The 10,483-nt window shown below is 47.4% G+C and overlaps 2 protein-coding genes across 3 annotated transcripts in view; one reads left to right on the top strand and one right to left on the bottom strand.

Annotated features, from left to right (window-relative positions):
- The first annotated feature begins 217 nt into the window (after positions 1 to 217).
- Positions 218 to 10,483, top strand: part of GNA12 (G protein subunit alpha 12) — a 123,587-nt gene continuing 113,321 nt past the window's right edge. The window contains exon 1 of one of the 2 annotated variants that reach the window (XM_054494578.2): positions 218 to 705. In XM_054494578.2, coding sequence (XP_054350553.1) covers positions 397 to 705 — 309 coding nt within the window. In that variant the 5' untranslated portion in view covers positions 218 to 396. Of the gene's footprint in view, positions 742 to 10,483 lie in introns of both variants that reach the window. The other variant, XM_063667202.1, reaches the window with a different exon arrangement.
- LOC129040270 (prefoldin subunit 4-like) lies at positions 6,288 to 8,867 on the bottom strand. The gene has a single exon (XM_063667134.1). The coding sequence runs from the start codon at positions 8,845 to 8,847 to the stop codon at positions 8,497 to 8,499; it is 351 nt and encodes a 116-aa protein (XP_063523204.1). The 5' UTR covers positions 8,848 to 8,867; the 3' UTR covers positions 6,288 to 8,496.

The following is a 10,483-nucleotide window of genomic DNA, read 5'->3' as shown; positions in this document are numbered from 1 at the left end:
GAAGAAAGAACCTCAGCCTGGGCGTCCAATGAGAAGCGCCTTCACCTCAAAGATCCCGCCTCTTTCGGCGTCGACCCCGCCCCGAGGCCGGAAGGGACGCCCGCCTCCCTTAGCGAGATGAGCCAATCGGAGGGCTCTCACGGCCGGATGGACGGCAGCCGGCCCAATCCGCCGGGCCTCACGCGGCGCCGCCCCGCCCCTCCGCCGGGCCCGAGTGGCTGCCGGGCGACGAGTGCGGGCCTCGGAGCGACGGCAGCGGCGGCGGCGGCGGCGGCGGACGCGGCCTGAGGCGAGCGGCGGGGCGTGGGGCGGTGCCTCGGCCCGGGCTCGCCCTCGCCGGCGGGAGCGTCCATGGCCCGCGGGCGCCGGCGGGGCGCGGCTGCGGCCTGAGGGGCCATGTCCGGGGTGGTGCGGACCCTCAGCCGCTGCCTGCTGCCGGCCGAGGCCGGCGGGGCCCGCGAGCGCAGGGCGGGCGGCGGCGCGCGCGACGCGGAGCGCGAGGCCCGGAGGCGCAGCCGCGACATCGACGCGCTGCTGGCCCGCGAGCGGCGCGCGGTCCGGCGCCTAGTGAAGATCCTGCTGCTGGGCGCGGGCGAGAGCGGCAAGTCCACGTTCCTCAAGCAGATGCGCATCATCCACGGCCGCGAGTTCGACCAGAAGGCGCTGCTGGAGTTCCGCGACACCATCTTCGACAACATCCTCAAGGTGACGCGCGACCCCCCGCCCAGCACCTGCACCCAGGTGGGCCGGGGCGCTAACCCCCGCCCCGGGCCCCTCCGTGGTCCGCCGCCGCGGGCGGGGACCTCTGGGGCGAGGATGCTGGATCCAGCCCCACCTGCACCCCACTCCCCGCCACCCATCCCCCGAGGCCTGCTGGCGTCGCCTCTGCCCCACTCCCTCTCGCCCTTTTTGAGATGGGGTCTCGCTGTGTTTCCCAGGCTTGAGTGCAGTGGCGCCCTCACAGCTCACTGCAGCCTCGACCTCCCAGGCTCGAGCCCTACTCCCTCGTTGGCCTCCCAAAGTAATGGGATTACAGGCGCGCACCACCAGCCCAGCGAATTTTTAAGTTTTTTGTAGAGATGGGGTCTTGCTGTGTTGCCCAGGCTGGTCTCGGTCTCCTGGCCTCAAGTGATCCTCCTGCCTTGGCCTCCCTCAAATGCTGGGATTACAGGCATGAGTCATGGCGCCCGGTCTGCCTCTGCCCTCTCTAGGGTGCCTGGGGACCGTGGGAGTGGGAACTCGGGCCAGCTTCTGGGGATGGGGAGTGGGGGCTTGGCACTTAGCCCCCTCCTGGATGTGCCCTGGCAGAATGGTATCTGTCCATTTCCCACTGGAAGATTTGTGGGGTAGGAGCCCAGCCTGCCCTACCCTCCGACTGAGCTTAGAAGAAGAGCAGTGGAGACTGGACAGGAACCAGCTATGAGTCTCTTTTTACTTTTCTTTTTTTTAGAAAGGGTCTCACTCTGTTGCCCAGGCTGGTCTCAAGCCATCCTCCCACCTGGGCCTCCCAAAGTGCTGAGATTACAGGTGTGAGCCACACTTTCTAATAGGAAAACTTCAAATGTATGCAAAAGTAGAGAAAATAGTAGAATGACCGTAAAGTACCTACAGCCCAACTAAAGCAGTCATCAATTCTGTTCGAATCCTCTTCACGTGTGCCCTCCCGCATGGTCTCCAAGCAAATGCAACTTTGTGTAGTTGCGTTAGGAAACGTTTGAGGATGTATATGAGTGGCTAAAAGATAAGGCCTCCGTGTAAAAACACAACTGCGGTACCATTAGCAAACCTAAACATTAGTAATAGCTCAGTATCACCAGATATCCAGTGTTCAGAATTCCTTCATTGTGGCATAATTGTTTTGTTTGTTTGACTCGACATACATTGCAATGAATCTCCAGATTCTCCTTCTCTCTCTTGCTTCCTTTTTTCTCTTTGCCATATTTGTGAAAGAAGCTGTAGAAGTCGGCCAGGTGTGATGGCTCACGCCTGTAATCCCTGCACTTTGGGAAGCTGAGGCAGGAGGATCACTTGAGGCCAGAAGTTTGAGACCAACCTGGGCAACATAGCAAGACCTCAGTGCCACAAAAATGAACACATTAGTTGGGCATGGTGGAGTGCACCTGTAGTCCCAGTTGCTTGAGCGGCTGAGGTAGGAGAATTGCTTGAGCCTGGGAGGTCGAGGCTGCAGTGAGCCATGTTTGGGCCACTGCACTCCAGCCTGAGTGGCAGTCAAAAAATAAGAGAAAGAACCATAGAGTTGATAAAGTCAGGGTTCCAGGCTCTCAGTACTGTGTGGCTCACACCTGTAATCTCAGCACTTTGGGAGGCCCAGGTGGGAGGACTTCCTTTCCTTCTTTCTTTCCTTCCCGCCTTCCTTTTCTTCCTTTCTTTCTCCCTTCCTTCCTTTTTTCTTTTCTTCCTTCCTCCCTCCCTCCCTCCCTCCCTACCCTTTCCTTGTCCCCTCACCACTTTTTCCCAAGCCCATTTTGGGGAAACCAAGTTAGAGGCGAGGACAGTCATCTCAAAGCAGAGGCAGAGAGAAGTTTGCCATGCCAGAAAACCTGCCTAGATACTAGGTTTTATGGTGCCTGGGAGATTTTAAATTTAGCAAAGCCCGGTAGAAACCTATCGAGTACATTTCTCTCACTTACCCATAAGGACTCCTGCCTCAGCCCTGGAGATGAAGTGATGCCTTCCTGGGGTCTCTATGCTGGAAACCTGGCCTCCAGACTTCCAGGCCAGTATTCCCACTTGACATACTTCTCATGGAAATGTTTCATTTTAATGGAGCTCCTTTAGGATTGTGAAGGGAAGAAAATAATTTGATAAAACACCCTTTTTCATTTTACCTCTTTGCAAAGCCTCTCAGTGCGTCAGAGCTCTGGTCAGATACTTTGTGAACTTTGAAGACTAGGTGCCCAGCTTAGCTCACTGGGAGCATCTGTGTTAAAGTGCATTTGGCTGTCTCAGGGCCTGCCCTCTAACTTCTCTGTTAAAGATCCTGATTTTATTTTTGCTGCTTGCCCAGACCTCAGAACCAGGCAGGCATAAAAGTATAGCAGTTTGACTGTCTATAGTTTCTTCCAACTCAGAAGATGGAGAAAGTATTGGGAAACATAGAATCTGAAATCTAAATCCGTGTATGAAATGTGTGTTAGAAAACTCAACCTCTTGGCAGGAGAATGGGGTGAACCCGGGAGGCAGAGCTTGCAGTAAGCCAAGATCGCGCCACCGCATTCTAGCCTGGGCAACACAGTGAGACTCCGTCTCAAAAAAAAGAAAAAAAGAAAACTCAACCTCCTGATGCATAGAAACATTAACTTCCACTGACTTTCTTATCAGCAGAAACAAAATGTGTTAACTGGTATCCCAGTTCTTCCTTTCTAGCTTTGTTTTTTACTAATTATAGTTCCATATTAAACTAACTTCGTGTGTCATGACCATTTCAATAACAGTTAGAAATTCATCTTTCAATTTAAAACCAAAAGTCGTTTCCTCCTCTTCAACCCCCACCCCTGCATTTTTATTCGAACAGATCACTTTGAGAAGAGACTATTTTTTTTTTATTTTTATTTTTTGAGACAGAGTCCCATTCTGTCACCTAGGCTGGAGTGCAGTGGCAGGATCATGGCTCACTGTGGTCTTGCCTCGCCTCGTGGGCTCAAGCAATCCTCCCACCTCAGCCTCCCAAGTAGCTGGGACTGTAGGTGTGTACCACCACACCCAGCTCATTTTTGTAGAGATGGGGTCTCACTATGTTGCCCAGGCTGGTCTTGAGCTCTTGAACTCAAGCGAACTACCTGCCTCAGCCTCCCAAAGTGCTGGGATTACATGTGTGAAACACTAAACCTGGCCAGGGAAGACACTTTAAATAAATTACTCTGCGGTGTCTTTAGTACTGGACATTTGAATGATACTATTTAGAATAATATTTGTGGCTATATAGAGGTTTAGTGTTGACAGGCGCTTTCTAGAGCATGGACTGTGTGCTATACACATCGTGCCTGATCCTTTCAAATATGGTGTTGAATTTTCATAATGCTTCAGATGGTATTACTTCATTTAGTGAATGAGAAAATTGAGGATAGAGACGTTAAAATCTGTTCAAAGTCAGCTACCTAATTAGCAGATGTCAGAGCTAGGAACTAAACATGCTTTTTTTAGAAATTAAAGTTTTGATTTTGAGATAATTCTAGAGTCCTATGCAGTTGTAAGAAGTACTAGAGATCCCACGTACCCTCTGCCAGCTTTCCCTCAGCGGTAATGTCCTGTAAAACTAGACAGCACAATCTTACAACCAGGATATTGACGTCGATACAGTCACGATACAGAGCATTTCCATCAGAGAAGGACCCTTCATGTTGCTCTTTTGTAGCCACTCTCTCCCCTTCCTGTCCCAGACCCTGGCAGTGAATAATCTATTCTGTTGTTGTTTAGAGACAGAGTCTTGCTCTGTTGCCCAGGCTGGAGTGCAGTGGCGCAATCTTGGCTCACTGCAACCTCCGCCTCTGGGGTTCAAGCGATTCTCCTGTCCCAGCCTCCCAGGTAGCTGGGATTACAGGCACCCACCACCATGTCCGGCTAATTTTTGTATTTTTAGTAGAGACGGGGTTTCACCATGTTGGCCAGCCTGATCCCTAACTTCTGAACTCGTGATCTGCCCGCCTCGGCCTCCCAAAGTGCCAGACGTGAGACACCGTGCCCGGCCTCTATTCTTTAATTTGATAATTTTGTCATTTCATAAATGTCATGGCCAGGCGCAATGGCTCATGCCTGTAATCCCAGCACTTTGGGAGGCCAAGACAGGCAGATTGCTTGAACCCAGGAGTTCAAGACCAACCTGGGCAATATGGTGAAACCCCATCTCTACAAAAAATACAAAAATTGGCTGGGTGCAGTGGCAAGTGCCTGTAATCCCAGCTACTCAGGAGGCTGAGGCAGGAGAATCACTTGAACCTAGGAGGCAGAGGTTGCAGTGAGCAGAGAGCACGCCACTGTACTCTAGCCTGGGCGACAGAGCAAGACTCCATTTCAAAAACAAATTAGCCCGGTGTGGTGGTGCACCCTCTAACCTGGGAGGCAGATGGGAGGATCACTTGAACCTGGGGGGAGAGGTTGCAGTGGGCCAACATCGTACCACTGCACTTTATCCTGGGTGACAGAGTGAGACCCTGCGTCAAAAAAAAAAAAAAATTTCTTGTTCTCTCTCTTTTGTTGATTTCTGGTTCGACTCCAATATGGACAGAGAGTATACTGTGTATGGTTTCACTTCTTTTAAATTTCTTGGTTTATTTTCTGGCCTAGGATATGGTCTTTTTGGCAGATGTTCTGTGGTCTTCTGTTAGTGAACGTTCCATAAGTACATGATAAACGCGTATGCTCGTTTGGTGGAATGTTCTACATGTGTCAGATCTTGTTGATTGATAGTGGTGTTGAGTTCTGTATCCTTGCTGATTGTTCAGTAGTTCTGTCAGTTAAGAGTCCTCAACTATAATTGTGGATTTGTCTATTTCTTTTTTAGCTCTATCAGTTTTTGTTTCATGTATTTTGAGGTTCTGTTGTGTGGTGCATAAATGTTTAGGATTATTATATCTTGATAGATTAACCTTTTTTATTATGTAATGTCCTTTTTTCTCCAGTAATTTTCTTTGAAGTCTCCTTTATCAAATATTTTAATATAACCACTTCTGTTTTTATTAATGCTTTCATAATATATATTTTTCCATTCTTTTAATACCCTTGTTTTGAAGTGAGTTTCATGTAGACCGCATATTGTTGCATCGTATTTTTTAATCCACTCTTTACATTTAGGGTAAAGTCATTATTGTGACTGTTACTGTCTTAGAGACAGGGTCTTTTGCTATTGCCTAGGCTGACGTGCAGGGGCACCATCATGGCTCACTGTAGTCTTGACCTCCTGGATTCAAGCCATCCTCCCACCTCAGCCTCCCTAGTAGCTGGGACTACAGATGTGCACCACCACACCCAGCTAATTTTTAATCTATATTTATTTTTTGTAGATAGGGTTCCACTATGTTACTTAGGCTGCTCTTGAAATGCTAGCCTCAAAGCCATCTTCCTGCCTCAGCCAAAGTGCTGAGATTATAGGCATGAGCTATCCTCCCTGGCTGATTTTTTTTTTTTTTTTTTTTTAAGTATAATGCTTTGTATTATTTTCTTGGTAGTTCCCTTAGGTTTACAGTATACGTATGTAACTTATCCCAGTCTCCTGGCCAAAGTGCCGAGATGACAGGCATGAGCTATCCTCCCTGGCTGATTGATTTTTTTTTTTTTTTTTTTAAGTATAATGCTTTGTATTATTTTCTTGGTAGTTGGCCTTAGGTTTGCAGTATACATATGTAACTTATCCCAGTCTCCTGGCCCTGGTGTTTTACAGCTTTAAGTGTAGAAACTTTACTTCCGCTTGAGTCCATTTACCCGCCCCACTTCACTATAAATGTGTTAGCACTTCTTAACAGACTTTGAATGCCACATCAGGTGGTTTACTTCAGTCATCAACTGTGATTTTAAAAACTCTTTAGGAGTAGGAGATTATATTTATATCATCTTTTCCCCCCTTTTGACTGAATAAAATTGCCCCTCTTTTTACCAATTCTGATGGTCTTCTTTGTGAAGCTCTAAGCCTTCTTCTCTTGTCATTTCCTTTCTGTTTAGAGAACTTCCTTTAGCCATTCTTTAACGATCAGTTTGCTTGCAACAGATTATCTTAGCTTTCCTTTGTCCAAGAATGCCTGTATTTCCTCTTCATTCCTGAACGATACCTTCACATTGTTTCAGAAGAGAAATCTACTGTCGTTTGAGTTGGTCTCCTCTCCGAGTTCATGCATTGCTCCTCTCTGGCTGCTTTGAAGAGTTCTGTGTTTAGTTTTCAGAAGTTTCATTATGATTTGTCTTGGCACAGGCTTCATCCCGTTTATTATATTTGGGATTTGCTTGGCTTCTTGAATCTGTACATTTATGTCTCTTGCCAAATGTGGGAAGTTTTCAGCCATTATTTCTTGAATGACTGTTTCATTCCGTCTCTCTCCTCTCCTGCTGGGACTCCGACATAGGGCTGTTAGCACTTTTGTTAATGACCTCCGGGTCCCTGAGACCCTGTGGCCTTGTTGAGTGGGGTTGGAACATCAGCTCCCCTCTGGGCCTTGCTGATTCCAGGGAATGGGAGGGGGTAGCAAAGCGACAGCTAGTCCAGCCTCCCCCCGCCACCACCTTCCCATCCCCTCTTTCTGCCTCATCGTGGGGGGCGCACTTCCCCACTGGGCCCTGCTGACACCACCCTGGTGAGGGAATTGGAGCACCTCCTGCTTCTTCCAGGCAGAGAATGGGAGATGAGATCCTTGCTTGGCCCTGCCAGCACTATTTGGCGTGCCACTTGGAGCATGTCACCTGGTTCCTTGAGGGTTGAAGATCAATTTCCCCCTCAATCCCACTGAAACCTCAGTGGGTGGTGTATGTGGTTTCTCTGCTGATGTTTTCTCTTGTATTTGTTTTTTGTTGTTGTTGAGACGGAGTTTCACTCTTTTTGCCCAGACTGGAGTACAATGGCCCAATCTTGGTTCACTGCAACCTCCACCTCCTGGGTTCAAGCGATTCTCCTGCCTCAGCCTCCCGAGTAGCTGGGACTACAGGCACGCACCACCACGCCCAGCTACTTTTTGTATTTTTAGTAGAGATGGGACTTCACCATGTTGGCCAGGCTGGTCTCGAACTCCTGACCTCAGGTGATCCACCCACCTCGGCCTCCCAAAGTGCTGGGATTACAAGCGTGGGCCACCGCACCCGGCCTTCGCTTGTTATTTGGAATAGGATGGGCATTGCCAAAAAGGTCTGCTGTTGTAAGAGCATCCTTTTCTGTGTCCTTTGGCCAAGAACAGGCTCTTCTTGGAGCTCTTTTTCTCTGTACCTTTTGGCTGTTCCAGCTTGGAGGCTTTTGCAGCACCCATCCTGAATAAGGAGGCAGTAAGGACACCCAGAGAACTCACTGCCTTGTTGTCCCTCAAGTCCTGAGGTCGCTGGGGAGCCTGCCACCTTCTTTCCACCTTCTTTCTGCACTTGCTGGTTGCGTTACATTCAGAGCTTTCTTTTTAGCTGTAAGTGGGCAGACCTGGGAGGAGTACAGCTGTTACTTTGTGGAAGTCTCCATCATCCTGGTCTTTTTATTCAGTGTCTGGGGCTTTTCCATCTTGATCACAGTTGTGCCTGAATTTGCACATAGGATTTCTGTTAGATAGTGCGAGGACTTCATTACCTCACTCTATCCTCTGCAGTTCATTATTTGAATCTACTAGTTGCTTTGATTTTTTTTTTGTAAAGATTGCCAGTAAGACTTTCTAGTTTATTCTTTTTTCTTAAACAATATTCAAGTGTATTAAACAAAATTTTTTAAGTATTATAAAATATTTAACTTTCGTTAGCTTCAAGGTTTATGCTGCTCCCAAATTTTGCATACAACTGAACTTTCAAATCTGCTCACACTCACTGAATTGCTTCGACTTTGGATTCTAAGGCGTCAGTTGCTTCTTGCAAATTTTTATTTGCTGCTTCTAACATTTCCTGTGTTTCTTCTTGAGAATTGGTAATGAAGACATCACCGATGTGATAAGGCATCATTAAGCAGTCAGCATCTGCAAGCATGGTACCGTCACAAGCATCTTCTACGTTTTGGAGTTGTTTTTGTTTTACTTCTATTTCTTCCTTCAGCTCTGTGATTCTACTTGTATTCCGTGCAAATTTGTTTATCTTTTGTTGCTCTTTGAAAGTAACATTGACATCTTCTGCAGCCGTCTTCTTCATGGTGGCCACCATCTTGGGACTGGAGAACAGCATGAGACAATGGCCCACTTTGCCCCCAAGCGCGCTGTTACTCCCTGTCGGCCTAGAATTCCCCGGCAAATATAACCCTGTCTCCACATTCCCTCCCCTTGGACCTATGGCCAATGATCCCTAAAAGCTGGGACACAGGGAGGAAATGTCACCTGGAAGGACTTGGTACATGCCAGTTAAAGGGACCGGCAACCCCCGTGGGCTGACATCAGCGGGAGTGTGGTGAACAGCCTAGTTTATTATTTTTATTTTTCTAATTCTACAGATGATATCTCCTCACTTCCTGACTGGGCTGTCCTTAAAGTTTGTGTATTTTGTGTTTCCAAAGTTGTGTAATAATGCCTGGTGGTGGTGTGTGCCTCAGGCTGTTGGAAGACATCAGGCCAGCTTAGATTTATCTCACGGTGGTTCCATTCCCTGATGTATGTGTGATGCATTAAATTCCAAGAGCGTTTTAATTACTAAATTTCACATCCAGTTAGAAGTGGATAAAATGTTAGCTGTCTGAAGGTTCCTTGTTATATAGACTAGAAGTCCTAACCATCCACATGATTGCATTAGTGTAGCCTTTAGCGACCCCAAGGTAGATCTGTCTTTTACGCAAATGTATAGTCACACGTCGCAATGTGTAGTTACGCATTGCTTAATGACTGGGATTCCATCTGAGAAATGCATCGTTAGATGAGGTTCTTACGCAAACATCCTAGAGTGGACCTATACAAACCTAGATAATATAGCTGACCGTACACCTAGGCCTATAGCTCCCAGACTGCAGACCTGTACAGCATGTTACTATACTGAATACTGTGGGCCATTGTAGCACCATGGCAAGCATTTATGTATCTAAACATAGAAAACGTGCCGTAAAAATCTGGTGTTATAACCTTATGGGACCACCATCGTATATGTGGTTCATCTTTTACCAAAACATCATTATGCGGTGCGTGACTGTTTGGCAGATTTTAGAAACTTTTTGAAGAATTAGATGATTAGAATGGGTGGTCTCTTGTTGCCACTGAAACAAAAAAATCAAGTTCAACAAAATCTCCAAGGCATTGTGCTAGGCGCTGGTGCAGAAGGGATATTCCGTGCGTATTGCAGAGCCCCTACTCTCCACTCACTCTCTCAAGCTGGGGAGACAGTTGCACAAGTAACTTTAACATACAGCGTGAATGGATACCATGTTAAATGCCACTAGAGAGGTGTTGCAGGAGGCCAGAGGGGAAGATTAATTCTGGCTGAGGTATCTAAAAAAGCCTTATCGAATTGTGATTTGAGCTGGCCTTTGAAGGTTCCATAGGATTTCAGCAAGTGGAGAAGAATACGCAAATGAGAACCATCTTAATGCCTTTACATTTATCAGCTAACACAGAAAATTCGAATACATAGAGATACTAAAGAATCAGAACTTTCTAGTCCACAGGAGTGGTCGTGATGTAGTGGCTTGCTTTGGACTGCGGTCGCAGCACTCTAGCTGAAAGTCGTGGCCTTCTCCCTAGAAAATTCATGTATCTGTGTAGAATTTCAGGGGAGTGTTTGGACATCCTGAATCCCAAGAGTGGGCCTACTAGTGGCCCATGCACTGCAGATTAACAGCTTTTGTTGTAGAATATCAGAGATTATGTAAAAATTTTGGAAA

This window comes from Pongo pygmaeus, chromosome 6 (genome assembly GCF_028885625.2).
Source record: "Pongo pygmaeus isolate AG05252 chromosome 6, NHGRI_mPonPyg2-v2.0_pri, whole genome shotgun sequence".
Taxonomy (NCBI): Eukaryota; Metazoa; Chordata; class Mammalia; order Primates; family Hominidae; genus Pongo; species Pongo pygmaeus.
Note: the sequence above shows the minus strand (reverse complement) of the source record. Positions and strands in the feature narration are given on the sequence as shown.

Bases quoted from the DNA above. Each gene is read 5' to 3' on its own strand.
- LOC129040270 (XM_063667134.1), bottom strand. From the start codon at position 8,847: ATGCTGTTCTCCAGTCCCAAGATGGTGGCCACCATGAAGAAGACGGCT.